At 30.9% G+C, this 20,938-nt stretch overlaps 1 protein-coding gene across 2 annotated transcripts in view; it reads left to right on the forward strand.

Moving 5' to 3' along the window:
• Window positions 1–17,791, forward strand: part of LOC143226089 (uncharacterized) — an 87,493-nt gene extending 69,702 nt beyond the window's left edge. Inside the window, exons 13-19 of one of the 2 annotated variants that reach the window (XR_013014286.1) lie at window positions 414–517; window positions 3,532–3,607; window positions 4,238–4,326; window positions 7,590–7,793; window positions 8,546–8,736; window positions 12,852–13,083; window positions 13,449–16,443. Coding sequence is in view for 1 of the 2 variants with exons in the window: in XM_076456592.1 (XP_076312707.1) it covers window positions 414–517; window positions 3,532–3,607; window positions 4,238–4,326; window positions 7,590–7,793; window positions 8,546–8,736; window positions 12,852–12,927 (740 nt within the window). In the remaining variant the exon portion in view is untranslated. Of the gene's footprint in view, window positions 1–413; window positions 518–3,531; window positions 3,608–4,237; window positions 4,327–7,589; window positions 7,794–8,545; window positions 8,737–12,851 lie in introns of both variants that reach the window. The other variant, XM_076456592.1, reaches the window with a different exon arrangement.
• Window positions 17,792–20,938: the final 3,147 nt, after the last annotated feature.

Genomic DNA, 20,938 nt, shown 5'->3' on the forward strand with positions numbered 1-20,938 from the left:
ATCTCCTTGTTACAAATATAAGAAAAACATGATAGTCCTGTGATATGCATCCATTTCCTCTTTAGTTACTGATATACATAGCCACCAGTGATTGATACATTACACATGTTCAGATAGGCACCCATATATTCTTTGATAATGTTTTCACCAGATGCCTGTTAGTATAAAACTCCCAGATTATCATCCTACCTTTCTATGCCTTGTTTGAGTTAATTAACATTTTATATTGTCTAACCTTTAGTAGAGTAATATAATTAAGACACCACAGGTCGGGAAACATCGTGGAAAGTAAGTAATTGAATTTAATCAACTTTGAATGGCAGGAACCCTGTCAAATGTATAATTTTTAACTTAATACTTCTGTAATTTTATCGTCAAATCAAGAATTTATTATTGTTTTTTTCTTTTAACAGTTGAGGCTTTTCTTGATCTCTCCTGCTGTGCTGTCGTCCCTGGAAGTGGACGGAACAAGGAATATGCTTTGCATTTGCTACATCTGTCTAAAGGAAACTTGCAAGTTAGCTCTGTTCTTACTTCATGTAGTATTATTATACTTAGTAGATCTTTAGAAACTGTGTTGTATTGAGTTAAAAAAAAAAAAAAATTACATATCTTTTTTTCATAAAACTTTTCACTCTGTGTGCGTTATTACTTGTGAATCCTGAATTATGAATGTTTGACAGCTTAGTGGAAGTAAGTAAAGGAGAAGCATTAAAAAATCAAATCTAGCTTTAATTTGATATAATTAATCCCTTAGTGTGAACTCCATAAGCTGGCAGTCTAGTAACAATTGCTACTACTTGTATAGTGAAAAACAAAGTGCTATTACATTAAAAAAAAGATTGGTTTAAAAATTAAAGCCTATTTTAAAATATTTAGTATATCACAGTTATAACCATGCTTTTATAGACAAATTCACAAATGACTTTTCTAGGATTCCAAATGTAAAATTATTTTATGACTATAATTTTTCATAGTGTTTTGATTGTATGTGATTGTAAATATTCTTGTAAAACACAATCCTGAGAAAGACATAACTATAAATATGTATGTGTATGTACATGTAGAATTAAAAAACTTTAAGTGATAGCCAAAAAGTAAGGTACTTCTAATGAGATGTTAATATTACTTCATTTGGATTCCCACCATTCTCATGTTCCCCTCTTTGTTTGGATTCCTGTACATGGTGAGGGGGACTTCCCAGATAAGGTTCTGTTCTAATCTTTTGAGATCTAAACATCTGACCACATATCTGATGCTGGTGTTCTAGTATAGTGCTCACGAAACTGTGACATTGCTGCAGCATCCTTGTTTGGCATTGTAGTGCATCTTCTTGTAGAGTTCCATGTTGGGTGGGGTCAGTGAGCACTGAAATGTATTGCCTTTATTATGGATACCCCCCATTCAATAAAAAACAAAAATCATAAAACGACCATGTGTGGATGTCTCTGTTGTACAGTCACAGTCATCATAAGATTCTGTACCTCAATTTTTAATCTTGCATTCCTTATCTATGAAATCCATAGGGTAGATGTCTCCCTTTTTTATTCAAAAGGGATTAGAGGGGCATGCTGGCTACCCCAAGTCAGTAAGGAAGTTACGTTCTGGAGACATTGTGGTGGAAAAATCTTTACCACAACATACCAAACTCCTCTTGAAATAAAAGGCCACTGAGGATATACCCATTGAGGTTATTCCTCATGTAACTTTGAATTCTTCAAGAGGAGTTATAGTTGAGAGGAATTTAAAGAACATTCCCAAGTTGGAAATCCTCACTAGTTTGTCCAGCCAAGGCATTTCTCTCATGGATCTCCACTCACAAAGACAGAATTATGTTTTAATATTGACGTTTACATCACCACATTATCTTGCCACAATCAAAGCAGGTTATCTGAACTAAGGTATGGCCATACATTCCCAACCCTCTCAGATGTTTCCAGTGTCAGTGGTTACATCACTTGAAGCCATCATGTCATGACCCTTTAACATATGCTTGTTGTGGTAGCAAAGACCACAATACCTGCATGTGCAAACTGGAACCACACTGTATCAACTGTAGTGGTTCACACCCCTCTTACTCTACTTCTTGCCCTAAGTGGGTGGAGAAGAAAGACGTGAAAGGCTTGAAAACTATAAACAATATCTCCTACTCAGAGGTATGGAAGTTATTGTCTGCCACTCCATCTCAGACATATACTGCTGCACAACCTTCCACTGCTAAAGTGGGAATGCAGACAGGTCTCTATGTGCCTTTGATAGAGTCGTTTTCAAACCACATGATAAGTCTTGCTCTCCGTGGTTAAGAAAATTGACATCTTGGATCACAACATTTCTCTCTTCATTATTGGTGTTAATACTTATTTTCATGCACCTAGTCAGTCTTTTCCTGTTGTTGATCTCTCTGTCTGCTCCCTAATTTTTCATGGAGTGTTGACAGTCACCTACAGGTCAGTTATCATTTTCCTATCATTTTGAAAGAGACTGGTCATGGTCAATGCCACCTGATGCATTTTGCAAGACCTCCTCTTATATGGGTTGTGTACCCATTTGTCCATTTTTATTACAAATTTCAAGTTTGTGTGGGCTCAACACTTCCCCATTCTTTTTTACAGGAACTTGGCATCCCTCAGGGCTGTGTATTAAGTGTCACACTTTTCAATAGTAAGATTGATGCCATTGATATACTAAAGGGATTTCAAAGATGTGAATTGATAAATTTTTGATAAACCATGAAACTGTCATCTGCAGTGTAAAAGTATCAACACAATATAAAGAAACTAAAAAAAAAATTAGTATATGAAATTATGTATAATAAAATAAAGGGTACAAAATTAGAACTGCTAATTAGATGTAGAAAAATTGAAATTTAAAAAGATGTGTTAGGGGTATGTACTTTTTCCTCCTAAGTAGTAAAATTCTAAAATTAATAATTTATTAAAAAAATAAATTCACATATGTAGATCACTTTTAGGAAATCCCACTAATGTGATCATAAATTTATCAAATCATACTTTAAATGGTGTAAAAAAAAAAATATGTTGAAAGAGAAGATTTAGCTTTACTCCTAAAAACATAGTTTTATGATTATCTACTTGGATTTAAATTTCTGTGAAACGACCTTAAGGACTGTGTGATTAATTCACTGACAACAGATATACTTTCATAATGAATGAATACATATTTTTAGTTATGGTTTGAGTGATTTACATGTTTATAATTTAAACCCAATACCATGAAAACTATAGTTTTAAAGAAATACTAAAGAAATGCACACATTTGATGATAAATGCATGTTGTGTCAGTAAATTTTTTTTTCTGTTCTAGTCTCTTTTGATTAACACATGCTTTGGGCCCTACTTATAATGCAATGTTGGCATTATTCATTTGTGAGAAATTTCAAATAATTTTTTTCTGATCTGTTTTTTGTTTCAAATTGTTGTTATTTTTATTAGGATTTAGTAAAAGTGCATACCAAAAGTATTCAGCTGATTTTTGCTGTTTCACTATTAACTGTTGATCTTTTCTTTATAGGAAAGTATCTTGATGCTTATGAATTGTAATCCTCTATTTCCATTAAGTCATCCTCTTCATACTTACCAGTATACAGGTAAGTATTTTAAAAACCTTTATTTTGGGTTTGACCCAGTAGTTAGCATTGTTTGTACTGTGAGTCAATAGTTTGTTCTGTTGATCATTTTGGGGCTGTGGATGAGTTATAAGAGTGATGGTCAGATCCCACTGTTTGGGAGCTGTTGACTAGATAAATTCCTTGTATTGTGTCAATTCAAAATTAGGAATGACTGTGCAGAAACACCTTGTATAATTTTTTACAGGAATGTCAGTTATTTTCATTTGCAGTACTTTCACTATTCTGTCACATTCTTGTAAGAAAATGAAATTGTATCTTGTTCCAAGATTCTCTCCAAATGAATATATGCCTGACTTTCGTGAAATGCAAATTATCTTTTAATCCTATCCAAACCATATAGCACCTTTCAGGTGTCATTTTTTTAATGTTTATTTAGAGTAATTTGCAAAGGAAAATGGGGAAAATGTTCAATCTTACATTTATGCAAGACACTTATTGATTTCTTTAGCCCTTTTTTTTCCCAGTAGTAAACAGTGAAATAATTGTTTTTTGTTTGTGTTTTTGTTTTAAAAAAAAGTATGTGTAAAGATGTTCTCTTCTTTAAAGAAAGGATACCTTGGAGGACAAAATTTCTTTATTTTTGTACAGAAACTGACAAATGGAATACAGAAGAAGTAGAGTCATACCATCATGCTTTGAATAAATGTGATAAAGATTTCTTTAGGATGTCTAAAGAGGTTGGTTTATTTTTCATAATTCACCATTAACAAAGTGTTGGAATATTTTATAGTTATTTTAACAAACTTTGTGAGAAAAGTAATTCTAGACACTGTGCATAAATTGTTTTCCAGCCTGTTTGAAAAGTAAATTACAATTTTTCTTTTTTTAAATAGCTTTAAAAGTGATGAATTTGTCAGTTTATTTTGTGTTGTTTTCTTTACCAGGATTTTGTTTTCTTACATTATTTTTAGAATCTTAATACCAATAATTGGTCAGAAGTGTACTATTTATATAATTAATATTTTATGTGACATGTGCCTTGCAATTTAATTTTTTCTTTAATTTATTTGGTCAAACATGAATAGTAGCATCATAACAGTAATTATTCATTTTCAAACTCACAACAGAATAACATTGGTATCATTCCAGCTTTAATTGTTATTAATACATAATAATAATAAATACAGTCTCCCATCATGTTTTCATTATACGCTCTTAGGTAGTGGTGTTCAAAGTCCAGTATATCTCGGTGGAAGCACTCACCTTGCTCCTCTGAGTATGCTCAAGTGTCCTTGTTGAATTTATCAAGATGATCGTCAAGGATATGGACTTTCAGGAACATCCTGCAGCCCATTTTGCCATAGTTCTTCATGAGAGCCCCAACCAGTTCCACATTTTTGGCCTTGTGATTGCCCAAGAAGCCCTGAACCACTGCAACAAAGCTGCCTCAAGCTTTTTTTTTTCCTTCTTACTGATTTTCTTGGGGAATTCTGTGCACTCCAGAATCTTTATTTGCAGTCTAACGAAAACACCCACTTTGACATTTGCCTCAGACAGCTCAGGGAAGAAGTTTCGAAGGTACTTGAAGGCTGCAGACTCATTATCAAGAGTTGTGACAAATTGTTTCATAAGTCCCAATTTTATGTGCAATGGTGGGAACAACACCTTCTGGAAGTCCAGTAGTGGCTCACACTTGACATTGTGCCTCCCCACAAAGAACTCGGTCCATTGTAGTCAGTGCTTCCTGTTGTAGTGCGCTGCAGTATCCCTGCTATCCCAAAGGCAAAGATAACAGGGAAACTTGATAAAGCCTCCTTGGAGACCCATCAGGAATGCCACCATTCTGAAGTCTTCAATAACCTCCCAGCCATACTTCAAGGATTCTAGCAAGGTCTTGATGCTGTTGTATTCCTTTTTGAAGTGCACCAAATTTTAAAAGGTCTAAAATTTGTATAATATAAAATCTTACAATTCAAGCAAGCAAAAATTGTCTGTCTTACCTTCTGGAGTTTGTTTGCAGTGCTCGCGGGTAAAATGAGGTGCCCAGGGCTTTATCTTGATTCCCGACAGGCTTGCTGGAATATGCCTTGTAGGCTTCACCCATTTTACCAGATGCTGTCACACAGCATTATTTTGCTCTTGTCTTGATAAATTGGCCATGTACATAGCAGAATGTATGTAGAGAATGCTTGCAGCTTCTTGATGCCATCTCTGATAAGATCAGATAGGTCTGTGTGTTCACTTAGGCAATTAGAACTAAACTGAAGTGGTGAGAGGTGAGCCCCTGTATATATATATTACTATAGAAAATTCTCTATCCAGCTACTCAGCACTGAATTTACCTGGAATGTTCTGGAAAATTGGTACATTTGAAAATTTCATTACCCAGGTCACAGAAGCAAAGTTTGAAGAGAAAAATAGATCTTTTCTATTTACTTTAAGCATAAGAAATTGGGAAATAACACTTTCTGCTCAGGAACAAGAAAAAGTAAACATTTTGTTACATAATGTAATCTTACTATCATTTTAAACATTTTTAGTAAACTTCACAAAGAAGTGTTAAAAAAATTTCAACTCTGGAGAGTTTTACTTTTAAATAATGGGTTTGTCAGTTTGTTTAGAATTTTTCCACTCATCCCAAAGTATGGATATTTATTTACCAAAAAAAAAACATCATTCTTTAAAAAATTTAACAATTCTTGTCTTGTTTAAGGTGTTTTTCATTCAATGTTGGTAATTGTGTTACTACAGACCTTCACTGAAATAATTTTGTGATGTTACAGTAAATGGTCTGAACAGTTATCAGTGAAACCCAAACTTGCAAACAGGTAGAGCCAGTAAATCAGATACTTTGATTGAAAAGATCTGATCTGTCTGTGTCAATATAGAGTAAATAAAGTAATCACTTTAGCTTTAATTTGCAAACTATCAAAATATTGGCTACTCAGAAGAGCTCCCAGTGGTTTACACTACATATTATAAACTTTCATAAAGTTTATAATATTTAGAAACAAACCAGAGGTCTCTGAAAATTTTATAGTCTTTTTTAATTCTTTTCATTCTTTTAATATTTTTGTTTTAATGCTGGAGTTTTCTTCAATGATTAAACATCAAGAATGTTTAGCTATATTTAATAAGCACTGTGATAATAAACTATTCAAAAGACTCAATTTTTTTTATTGAATAGAGTAACTTATTATTAATAAAAATCATTGTATTTATTCAATATAGCCAAGAATATTGTAGGCAAAAATTTCAATACATAATAAAAGTAATTGTGAAACCACTTTGATAGATGAGATCATAGGTCACTGCTAAAAGTTTATTGTATTTGCCATCTTTTTTACCACTGAAGCTGGGAAGTGCTTCAGTCAGAAAATTAAGTATTAAAAGAAGTGTCAAACAAGTCCAGACTATCTGGATATATAAAATGTATATTTATCACTAATAAAAGCATTGATATTCTAAGACAGAGAATGTAATCCATTTTTGGAAGTGTCTTATGATATGATTTTGGATATTTACAACTTTAAATTTATAAAAACACTAAATTGTAAATTTGTTTCTTGCAGAAACTAGATACTACTTAGAAGATTTGCATTGAGTTTGATTTAGTGCTGTTAAAAGAGATGACCAAATTTGTAATCAAAATACCAAAAAAAGATCCAGGTAGTAAATGGACTATATATGTAAAAGAAATTGCACTTTTTGATCATAATATATCAGAATGATTAGATTATTAAAAGTATGCTTGTAACCTTCGTTGTCAGCTACTGTGCAAGTTTTTTTCCATTGTTTGTAGTTATTAATCTGGACTGTTTATGACACCATTGTAATTTTCTGATCAGTATCTTTCTTTTGGGTTTAAAGTAGGTTTTAGTGACAAAATATTGGTATATAAGGATTTGTTATAATATACTCATTATAAGTTTTGAAGTTATAAAATGGATCATATATCTTCAATAAATGTTTAGTTGTAACTTCATTGAGTACATTTCAGATTGGAACGAAAACAGTGAAGCAATGTGTGCAGTTTTACTATGTTTGGAAGAAGGTGTGTCCAGATGAATATAAACGATTGAGGTCAATACGGAGGAAACGAGAACAAGAAAGTATAGACTATAACTTGAGATCAAACCTGCAAAACCCAGTGCATGAAGACACCTTTACTTACAACTCTGTAAACACAGTTCCTGACAACAAAGTAAGTAGGGCACACTTTCAATACAAAGCCAATTATTATCTTTCAAGAATTTTAGAGGCTTAAGAAGTATTGTGATGTGTTTAAGTATTTAAGCTTTTATTAATGGCTAATAAATGTCCATCATTTGGTTGAATTGGTGTGACATAATTGATTGGCAGTGTTCAGAAGAACATTTAAATTCATGTCTTAAATTTATTGGCAGCTTTAGATTTTTTTCAATATGCAGTGGTTGAGGCTTTTTTTATGGAAATTTTGTGAGATAAAGATCACTTTTAGAACTGTATCTGTGTAAAATATGTTTTCCTAGTCATGTTCTTATTCAGTATGTTCTGTATTTACTGTTACTCATTGTCAAGGCTTTTAATTAAGATATAGTTTTTTAATTTAGTGTGCAGACTGGAAGGGATTCTTATTTTATGTCTGTAAATGTCTTGTACTGCTTACTGAAAGCTGGACAAATTTTATGAAGATACACAAAACATGTTGGAACTTGTGGTATTGAAACCATAAATGTCAGTTTGGGGTCATAAACTTGGTCAAGTCTGAAGTGAAAATGTTAGTATATGGAAAATATAAAGGTCAATTTTGAATAACAAACTCTGGCAGGCCCCTAATGAGTGTGTTAATAACACTGAGCAGGTTGATGAAAATTACAAAATAACCAAATTATGACAGATTATTTTATCAAATTGCAAAAAATAATCTACTCATAATGGTCTAAATCTTTTACTGTACAGGCTTTTTTCTTTCAGGATGAAATGAAAAGGCTGGAAACACCACTAAACAATGGCCCATTGAAGTTCAGCAACCAGACATCACCACTGTTTGGCTCCATGTCATCACTGTTGTCAACCACTACCACTTCAGGAAGAGAGATTCCAGTTAGTGGCTATGAACCAGCCCCACAGTTACAAGATCAGTTTCCCTGCCAAGTCTGTGGAAGGTATGTGTTTATTGTTGTAAGGTGTCATTCAACACTTTCGTTATTTCTGGGAATAATACTACAATTTTGAGTGATTTTATATGTAACTATCAATAACACATTTTTAATTGTTTTTTAACTACAATATTGTATCCCTAATTGAGAGTTTTATCTCTTTGTTCCACTTTAATTGTCCCTTGGTGGGACAGTGATAAATATACAGACTCAGAATGATAAAGTCTGGGGTTCAGTTCCCCACAATGGACATGGCAGGTAGCCTGATCTGGCCTTGCTCTAAAACAAACAACAGTTTAGTCAAAATCTTTGGATAACTGTTTGGTAACATATTTCAAGTCTTCTTATATGTAGGTAGTAATTAAATACAAAACCATTGTTAACTTAATAGTTCTCAAATAATGTAATGAATCTATTTTGAACTAGATTAACATATTCTATGATGTTTTGTGCTGGTCAAATAGTGAATGAAAGGAATGTGATATTTAAGAGATGGTTAAAATGACATAAATTGTTTGGGAGACATTCTCAGAATATTGTGGTTTTAACAAACAGGTATAGCAGATTGTCTGTTTTAAAGTATTAAAATGGTAAGAGTAAAGCTGAGTAATCAATCATGTATGAGTATTTGTTACAATGATTACTTTCCCATAAAATAATTGATAGTCAGTATCATTGAAGATAATCAACAAATAAGTTACAAAAATAGTCACAAATTATAACTTTAATTATTCTGAGTTTACAAGTCTGATATGAGAAACATTTTTTGTTGAATATAATTGATTAACCTTCTGTGCATAAATATGGATTAAATTATGTATGCTACAACCTTTTTACAGATTTCCTTTCAACATGGTATTGTATATTTGATGACAGAATTATTAACTGTTCATTATATCTTATACTGCTGAATTTAAAAACAGATTGTGGTAGAGAAAAGTGAATGCAAAATAACTGGAGATGCATGGTGGGCAAGGATATTTGTATTTTTTACATAACGTTATTTTGCACTCAAGCCTGTCAGAGTCTGAAGTAGCCTTATGGCATCAATTCACAGCTGTATATTTTGAGTACAAATACTCTGTAACAAATCTGTTTTGTTTTTGTTTTTTTAGCAACAAATGTTTGTTTTACTTCAAGCTTGTCTCATTTACTATAGTTACACACAGTAAATTTAAATTGTAGACTTGTGAGTAAATATTACAAGTCTTTTATTTGCAAAAAAATCAAATTTTTTTTAATGGTGTCTATAAATATATTAACTTTTTTGTGACTAGTTCAAGTGCAAAGTGATTTTCATTGTAAGATTTTAAAAAATTTTCTCCCTTAATATCTCAAATTTTATTCGCATAATCTCTAAAATCTTCTAAATATATTTTTTTTCCCCAGTAAACATTTATATTTTCTCTTATTTTCTGTACAAGGTTGGTTAATTTCACCAACCTTGTAACCACCAGAAAAAATTGAAATAAACCTAAAATACCTTTTTTTCTAGAATGTCTTCAGATTATAACATGAAACTGCATTTGATTATCCTTAGTATATTTAAAATCATAATAGTGTACATCTGTTTATACTTAAATTTTATTGTTTTATTGCCTTTTGAACTATGTTTAATTACTGTCTGTCCCATTGTAAGCTGTAAGTCACTTACAGCTCACATAACAATATCAAATTATATTACCCACAAACTGTTTGCATGTGTGCCACATAAAAACTTTTATTATATCAGTGTTATTATTTATTTTACTAAATCTAACCTGAAGCAGTTTCTATTTTTACATTGTAGTTACTTTTATAATAATAAAGATACATACACATTAAAAAACAAACAAACAAGAAATAAAGTACTTACTTGGGCCTTTTATTTTTCACTATATTTTCCATGACAATTAACCCTACTTGTTTTATATTAATAGAAGTAGTGCACTCAGTGGTTTTTATTTGTTTAAATAATGCATGAAAGAATGTAGAGTAGGAACATTGATATATCAGACAATATCCCACAACTATTGCAATTTTCTTGGCTTTCTAATTGCAACAAAAGCTGTTAAAAGTTCATCCAAGCTAGTTGATATGATTCCCGTAAGAAGGAAGCTTGTACTGAAAGAAAAATTGGCAATCCTCTGTACAAAAAACAACATAATAATTCATTTAACAAATGAAAATCGTTGCTTTCTCTTGGTTATAAATAATATAGTATTACATGTAAGAGAGAAATGTTAACAAATTCTGAAAGGCAGGATGTGATAAATGGGTGTGACAAGAGGAATTTGATTCTTTATTTGAAAGCTCTGTAATCTAATAAGCTTGTGGACTATAAAAATTATGCTTTGTCTGAGCAATGATGATATTATAGTGAGTCATTTATTTGAAGTTTTGAACTTATCTGAGGGGTGGTGAATAAGTAACAGAAGAGTAGATATCTAGAGAATGATTTTGACACTTCTCGGAGTAGGAGAAATTCAGGATTTTTTAAATAAATATTTTATGCAATTAAGAACTTAAAATTTGTATACTATTAAAATATGGCTTATTGGCTATGATTTTATGCTACACTAATTGGTATAAAGTTAATAAGTAGTAGTTTAATTAAAGTTTGAATTTTACTTACAAAAAATACTGTGATATGCACAGAAAAAAATGCCCTTAGCAAGAGTGTTAACCCTTTTGCCTCAGGTACCCTTTATTGCACATGATACAAAGTTTTAGTCTTACATTCAAAATTTTGTTAAACCACATTTTGTTTGTTATACCAATTAAAATAGCATAAAATATTAGTGATTAATCTATATTTTAATAGTATTTAAGTTTTACATTCTTAATTCTACAAGGCAATATTTTAAAAAATCTTGAATTTCCCCCAATGTGACTTGACTCATTTTCTCTTAGCATTTCATCTTTTCTATTTTATCCATAACCCCTTGAAAGAGTACAAAATTTAATGTAAGTTACTTTCTAAAAAATTGTTATTGCTCAGACAAACCACATTTATAATAATATTTAATTTAACAGGGAAGTTTAACAACCAGCTTAAATGAATTTGTAACTACTCTTGTCACTTAGTTAGGAAGCCAGAAAAGTTTTGAGAAGTAAGGTAATTTGTCTACTTTTTGGATGTTATTGTTCTGTATTGTTTAGTGCATTATTGAATTAAATAAAAATTTAGTGCGATACTATGATTAGTTTAAAATTAATTAGGGTTAACTCAGTCAAGAGCAAAAAGAGAAGATTGGTTAAATATTTTATTTCTTGTTGTTCATGTTTATTTTTTATGTATAATTATAAAAATAACTAAAATGTAAAAAATTGGAGTATGTTTAGGTTAGTTGACACGAGATATATGCTCAAGCTGCATGTGCCACAAGGGATTGACAGTTATAATGGCATAGATAACGGTCAGAAGCAGTGTAAATGGCAGTGAAACAATAAAATTTAATTATAAATAGATATGTACTGTTATGAACTTAGAGCTACTTAGGATAAATGAATGCAGTTTCATGTTTCAATTTGAAGTTATTCTTAAAAGAACAAAAAGGGTAATTTAGATTTAATTGTTTTGGTGATTGGTCAGTCAAATTGACCAATTCCATTTTGAGATAGGGTAGAGAAAATAACAAAGTTTTAATGAAAAAAATGTTTGCAGTGCATTTAGGGGTTTTAGGGATTATGCTAAGGAAAGATAAGATGAAAAGTATTTTTAATTTTAACATGAAAATTACTTTGCACATGGACTATTCAAAACAAATACTCATTATATTCATAGACATCTTTATTTTATTATGAACACAGTGCTAAACATCTGATTTTTTTGTATGTTAAAGACTTGTGACTTTAACTAAAATACTGCCAAGTTTTGTGAAAATATATACACACTATGTTGAAAGTTAGAAGTATTAAATCTAAAAAGACTTGAGTACAAAGAGGTAATGTGGTCAATCAAATAGACCGACCCTGTATTCTGAGAATTAAATAGTTTGACAGTTGTTATACACACATGATTTGAAAGATGTTGAAATTAAGGCAACTGATTTGGTGAGTTATGTAATTTAATAAATGATCATGTTACACTGAATAACCAGAAATCAAATTTAAAATGTTCTTGGATTTTGTCATTCTAGAGTTTTTAGCAAGGTCAAAGCTAGAAGTGCTCACATGAAGATTCATCGTCCAACTGATGGTAATACCAAGAGATAGCTCAAAGAATATACTTGGAAGCTGGCCAGTTTATGTTTAAGAAGAAGAAAAAAAAAAAGCTCAACTTCTGGACAAGGTCCAGTTTATTGTATCCACTGTCAGTAGTATTATGGAATGTTGGCTAACCAACACATTAAATGGTGGAAGTAAATACTGGTAAGTTATATTTTAAGAAGGTAAATTTCCATTTTATTTGAGATGAGCTTGTTATATAGTGTAAATCCGGTGAATTAGAACTGTGAGAAAAAATTTGAAGACTTAAAAGGAAACTATTCCTGCTCAAAATATATTTGTATATAATTTAATTGAACAGGATTTTTTGTTTTCTGTATAATAAAACCATTAATAGATAATAGATACACTCCAACATATTTTTTTGTTTCATTTTGTCGTTTTGGACTGGCAATAGCCAATAAATGCCATTATTATAGATAATATAATTAGGTAAGTTTTATAATGTTGACACTCAAAAACTTCTCAGTTTGTATATATTTGATCATCTTGTTCCTTTTATTGTACAGAAGCTTTAAGGTTGCTGCAGGCTGTGATAAGAATCCCTTGTGGCACACTAGGTTGTATAAATGTCGGAACAGAAGTTATGTTGAGAGCCTACAGCCTTTAATAGCAACATATACATGTAATTTGTTTTCCACTCTTGAAGTCTGTGGAAAACATTATATTGTATAGCTCTTTTTTTAATTGTTTTTAAATATTGGAAGTTTTATATTTTTTTTGTTGACATCAAGTTTTTATTTGGTCTGTTGAAAATGAGTTCTATTATCATGTGGTGAGTTTAACTGATCTCTCTCTAACTGTGCACAAGTCTTGTAGCACAACTGTAGGAAATATTGTATACAAACCATTTGTTCATATACATCATCATTTTCAGAAATTATCTCTGTTACTGAAAAATACTTGTATATTTATGTGGCTGAGCATGAACAATCACTGATTGAACCAAAAGTAATTTAACAAGAAAAATGTCATGAATCATGAAAAAACAAGAAGAAATTATTTGCCAGACAGATTGTGACAGGTGCTTTTTCTTTTATCTGATTTTTCCATGCACACATGTATACCTTCTGTTTGGTGGGAAATTAGTTATCTTGTAATGCATTCCTCTGATGTCACATTTTCATCCATTTGTCTTTTTTTTAAAATGTCAGATTAGCATATTAAAATTTTGGCAAGTTGTTTAAAAAAATAGTGTTTCAAGTGCTTTTTTGATGTGCAAGAAAATCACTAGTTAATTGGAATGTTAACTTTGCATTTTTTACAAAGCTTGCAAAAACAACTATTTCAATGTCAGAAACTAGTAATGTTGGCTTTAGACTTGTTTGAATGCAACTATTTCTACCTTGTTTGTTGTCAGAAGAATTTCTTATGCATAATGTATAATAACTGGAAAAAATCTAAATTGTTGGTTTCATGACTCTTCATGCCAGTTTTCATTTGGAAGTTTAAACACTTAAATGATGATTGAACTGCTTGTTATCACAGAAACATTGTGTTGTCTCAGATAAGCTTACAAGTCCAAATGGAGATATTTTATAAAATCATAATACTTAGTTCGGCATTTGTCTTTCAAAAAATGTTTTAAAAATTATTGTCATTATTTTATTTATCACATATTTTTGGTCATAATGCTAAGACTACACCATTTGAGCCACCCATTTGGTTTGTGTGCATGCTAAAATAAGCTGCTAGTATAAAACCTGTGGGATAGGAGATCAAGGTTTACCTGCATTAACCATAGAGGTTTTTATAATGGTAAATAAGGATGAACCTTAAAACATTGCAAATGGAATGACAAACTCAAAATTTTGAAGACTCAGTCTATTGGTTAAGTAAACAGAACTCTCAAATGTATTTTAAGAGTGTATTACTAAATTGTAATGTGTTAAAACAAAGTACAGTAAGCATACTAAATTTTCTAAATATATTTTAAATTTATTACTAAATTTTACAATCAGAATATGAAATTTCTCTACATGTAAACTTCTATTTAAAATAAATTTTTACTCAAAGAATTTTAAGGTAACTTTTGTAATTAGATGTATAGATAATTGATATTTTTTTCAACAAAATAAGTTTCTATGGATTTGTTACAAGCAAGTGAAGATAGTTTGGTGCTTATATTTCTCTAAACATATTAGCTATAAAACTAAAACAATACTTCATTTTTTAAGGCCTTATTTTAATATGAATGTTATAATAGTATTGTTTTTTGTTTTGTTTTTTTTAAGAATAATCTTGTTGGATGGCCATGTGGTATGCATGTTCTATTAGCTCAAGCCTGCCTGCATTAAAGGGGGGGGGTGTAAGGTTGAAGAAATAATTTATTGTTTAAAACAGAAACCGACAATCAGAATGTATTCTTTTTTTTATTTTATACTTTCAAAGTGGCATTTTACTACAAACAGTTTTGTAGTCAGAAGACATAATTTTTATTATATACCCATTATCTTGGGATACTTTCTGTTAAAAACAAAATTACTGAGATATCAAGTGGAGAATTGTCTGGTCATTTACATTTCATACAGTTTTGAAGAATCTCCAGGTTTTTGCCTGTTTTTATTTTACCATCTGTATCTATATACAATATTGTAAAGTAATCCAGTTGAAAAGAACTAAATGAATGATAAGGAAGCTCCAGGGAAGTAGCTCTTTCATGTGTGCCATAACTTAAGTGTTATATAAATATTTGTTGTTCTTAATAAACTTTATAGGTGTTTTAAACTTTAAAAATAATCCTTGATTTAGGAAAGTTAATAGAAAGAAGTATTGTTTAGAACATAAATTAAACGTTCTCTTATTAGAGTGGGTAACATTTTCTGTTCTGTTCAGTTTCTGGTATTTGGTGATTTGCTGAATAACATTCTTCTAAGTTCTTAATTTCAGTTTAACCAATTTAACCTTGTGGCTTTTTCTTACTTAATGATGTCATAATGTAATGGTATACAAATTGTAGCTGTAAAGGATATACATATCCATGCTGGCCTTCATTCATTTCTTTAAAATCATTGTAAAAGAATAAAAATTGTTAATTTCTTGTGAATTAATGTCTAAAGGAATATATTGTAATTTTAATGTATTGTGATTTGTCTAGAGAATATATTATGAATAAATTAAAAGTTTTAACTTCAGATTTTATTCTGAAACTTAGAGATATTGATACAGTTAGTAAGTGATGAGAAACAATGTGACTTAATGTTGAGTGGACTGTTATGTTTGTCATAATATCCATATTAGATGAACTAGAGATTTAATACATTCTATCAGTGAAAACTAGAGCTTATTCTGGTCTTTAACTGAAGTTATCAAAACTATTTGATGCATGATCATTGTACGTGTGTAAAAATTTTTGTGGACTTGGCTAATATTCATCCCTAAAAGTGTAAAGCTCATATTAGAGAATTATGATATCTGTCGCTATGAGATATTTTTGTATTTACTGTCTTGTGAAATATCCAGTATTGAAATGTACATAATCCAGTGGTTTTATTTGTACTGATTTCCAAATGTGATCATTATTTTTTATGTTTGCATGATAGCTTTTTATCTTGTAAGAAACCATGTTGATAACAATCATGTCAGATTTTATGTAAAACATGTAAATACATTTCTGATAGTTTCTATTTTCATGTAAACAGTGTTTTGTCTATATTGAAGTGTACACCTTTTTTGGAATTTTTCTTTTAATTAAATCCTGTTTTGTGTAAAATAATCTGTTTGATTGGTAATGCTTATTTTCTACAAGATCATCAGAGCATGGATACAGTGTTTCATACCCTATATAATAGACTTGAGTGTGCATTTACCCATGAGCGTGTTTTTTTTAATAACAGGTTCTTTATGTTTAAAGGTATGCCTGTAATGTGCTTTCAAGTCCTTTCAACTATTCCTACTTGAAACCCTTTATCTTCCTAAGAGTTGTTTTATTCTTGCTGTAATTTTTTTCATTGGGGTATATTTTAACTCTTTTATATAAGGCAACAAAATATGGTGGTTGTTTTTTGTACATCATTTAAGTAATATTTATGTACACATGTACTAAAACTAAGGGCTGTAGTATTTTTTTATTTTTTTAACTGCTTGCTTTCTACTGTTGGTAGCTTACTACTGATTTTTCAAAAAGTTTTATCTCTCTGCTCTTTAATATGAATTTAATGGGAGTAGCTCCATCCCCAAGTAACAGGTACAAAATGAACAGTTCCATAGTGGACTCAGTATACAACCATAATTACCAAACACAGCTGATTAATTCTTTTAGATGCATCACTGTGGTATTTCAAACTGAATAGATTTACTGATATAAATCTCTGAATTTGCAGTAAAAAATAGCGTTACTTATGAATAACTAAAATAACTGATATGAACCTTAAAGTTTTTGATGTACAGAATTATCATAGTGTTCAATATATGAAAGCATATTTTACTTTAAAGGTTATTCTCTTTCTCAAAACCAATTTATGAAACTGTAGTCCAAAGCATGTTTACCTCTTATAAGTTTTCTGTAGTATTAACACACACTATAGTGTGCCAAGCAGTGTGTCCAAGTTTTAAGAATATAAATATATTAACACCATCAATGCTGCTCCAGTTTTTTGGGATTTTTGTTCCATAATCAAAATTTCAGTATCTAAAACTAATTCTTAAAATGCATGTCCAAAAACCTTGACTATAAATATGAGGTACATTTCTTTGTAAGATTTTGTAAGTTCTGATGTATTCTTTGTGAATCTGGTTTATTAAAGATATTATAATTTCATGTTCAAATAATATATCAAAAAATGTGTACATGTCAATCAACTTTTATCTTGACACTAGAAACCTAAATCTCTGAATAAACTAATTATATCTCTAATTGTTTGAATGTTTATATACAAACTTCCATTCATAGACTTAGATTTTAGTTGTATATTGTTAAATAAAATTTTAAGACATCTCTTACTGCCCAAGGGTGAGAGCAAGAATAAGAACAGATTTGTAAGGACCACAGCCTAGATCACTTCTAAATCCCTGAATGAAATAATTATATCTCTGATTGTTTGAATGTTTATATACAAACTTCCATTCATAGACTTAGATTTTAGTTATATATCATTAAATAAAAATTTGTTACGACAAGACAGATCTCTTACTGCTCAAGGGTGAAAGCAAGAATAAGAACAGATTTGTAAGGACCACAGCCTAGATCACTTCTAAATCCCTGAATGAAATAATTATATCTCTGATTGTTTGAATGTTTATATACAAACTTCCATTCATAGACTTAGATTTTAGTTATATATCATTAAATAAAAATTTGTTACGACAAGACAGATCTCTTACTGCTCAAGGGTGAAAGCAAGAATAAGAACAGATTGGTAAGTACCACAGCCTAGATCACTTCTAAATCCCAGAACAAAATAATTATATCTCTAATTTTTTTAATGTTCATATACAAACTCCCATTCATAGACTTAGATTTTAGTTGTATATCATTAAATAAAAATTTGTTAAGACAAGATAGATCTCTTATTGCCCAAGGAGAAAAGCAAGAATAAGAACAAAGTGTAAGGATCACAGCCTAGATCACTTCTTGCAATTCTGATCCTTTGAAATAATTTTATTATTGGTTAAAAACTCATTTTCAGAACTCCTCAAACAGTTGTCCCACACCCATATCTTTTGCCTTTTCTAGATTTTCCCCATAACATTTCTGTTGTCCTCCACTATCTAGGGCCGTGCTTCTCAACTGGGTAAATGGTTCAACCAAGGGTTTTTCTACTTTGTGTTGCACTCATTCTAGTTGTAGTTTGATGTATTCTCAAGTGAGAACAGGGGCTAAGAAATGGACTAGTTGTGTTATCATGCTTGGATTATGAATACATGGGTTCATGGTTCCCAGCCATTGCCTCGAAAATACTGTCAAATCTTACTATTCAGTCGGACAAGAGTAACAAAACATTTGGCGGTAGATGCTGTTAATCATTCGCCTTCACACTTGCCCATCACATCAAAATTAAGTGGGCTACATGCAACAAACAAACATAATATTTAACACACCTTCATTACTACCCAGTATCTTTTATATACAGGATGTTATTGATAATATATTTAAAAACTGAAGAACAGTCGATGAAACCTGTAACGCGTGAAAAGAAGTACTGAATCGTTTTATGAAGTAATATCGTTAGTACTCAAAACTTAACCTAAGGGTTAATATCAATTTAGCCTATTTTTATACCTAATAGGACTTACGAGTTTTACTTTAAAAAATTGTTTTTGAAGGAATTTGCGTACAAATATAAAATGATACATTGGCTTTTTATTATTATTATTGTTAAACTATCAAAAGTCAGAAGGAAGGAATTTGTTATGAATTACTTTGTGGAATCATGAATTGGTATAAGAACAAAATGAATTTTGTTGCACTTAAATTGTTCTTTAACATTTTGCCGCAGTTGCCTTTGATATATGAGCTCAAAACACTTTAATATTGTGTTCGCAGAATAAACTTCAAAATGTGATACCGGAAACAATGGGGAGTTAGAATTAACGTACTGATAGTTTAAAAAGAAAAGTTACCTCTAACTTTGTAAGAATGGTTTTATTGTACATTTTTATAGATTTAACACCTAATTATTTGTAATAAGTAATTTATTTGGATTATCAACTCCCTTTTAGTTTTTTAACGCGCAACTTTCGGCCCAATTACCTAAGCCTTTGATGGGTGCGATGCGTTTATTAAACAAAATCTAACGGAACAATTCGAATTACTTGTTACCTACCAACATCGTAAAACTATAAGCCTAAAGCCTCGTAAGCTAAAATAAAACAATGTTATAAAGTCAAGAAATATAGCACGCCATATAAAAATTATTACATTTAAATAATCAATATGCTTCTACGAAATTTACCTAAGAACTAGATATAAATAACTGGTTACTTTTTCTGGTTGTATAGAATAATGATTACCAGAAAATAAAAAACTGTATCGAAAAGTAACCCCTACACACACAAAAAAACCTTCAAATCCTGTCATCCCGTATGTGTTGAAAATATAGTTAAAACGCATGCAGCACGCATAGAATATATAATAACGAATACATAGAAACTAGTTTTCTACAACTTCAACTGACTTTTATTAATGATAATTATCCCAAACAATTGGTAAAAAAAGACCTTCGAAAAAATTTTAATGGGGAAGACTCCATTAATAAGAAAAATAAACATAGGATGATGATACATCCAACTTTCCAAGACTTGGAGAAAGGTGAAAAGAAGAATGTGAATTTAACATTCAAGCTGTGTTCAACAGCCCAACTAACCTACACAACCTTTTAGCTAAAGTTAAGTTACAACATCCGTGAAAAAAAAAAAAAACATTGTCTCCAGTGCATCACGTGAAAGTAAAAAAGAATACATCGGAGAAACCAAACATCCTGTTTAACATTAAGATGAAATAACATACAAGAGACATCGAACAAGCTTCTGTTAAAATTTCAGCCATTGTATTATTCAACTAGTGAGGAAAACCACAACGTTGACCTCAAGAATATAGAAATAATTGTCAGGATCTGTAATATCGACAAGAGAAAATTTAAAGAAGCCATCGCAGTAGCAACACATGATTGTAATCCTCCGACAGGCATTAACCAAAATCATGGATTCGCCTTTCAAACTTGCTTGTTACCTTTTATTAAGGCCTGGCATGGCCAAGCGCGTAAGGCGTGCGACTCGTGATCCGAGGGTCGCGGGTTCACGCCCGCGTCGCGCTAAACATGCTCGCCCTCCCAGCCGTGGGGGTGTATAATGTGGCGGTCAATCCCACTATTCGTTGGTAAAAGAGTAGCCCAAGAATTGGCGGTGGGTGGTGTCTTACACTGCAAAATTAGGGACGGCTAGCACAGATAGCCCTCGAGTAGCTTTGTGCGAAATTCCCAAACAAACAAACAAAACCTTTTATTAAAAGAAACAAATCTTGCCTCGACTCTAATGCTGTTATAAAAGTAGTCACTTTATC

The sequence above is a fragment of the Tachypleus tridentatus genome, chromosome 9 (assembly GCF_004210375.1).
Source record: "Tachypleus tridentatus isolate NWPU-2018 chromosome 9, ASM421037v1, whole genome shotgun sequence".
Lineage (NCBI taxonomy): Eukaryota > Metazoa > Arthropoda > Merostomata > Xiphosura > Limulidae > Tachypleus > Tachypleus tridentatus.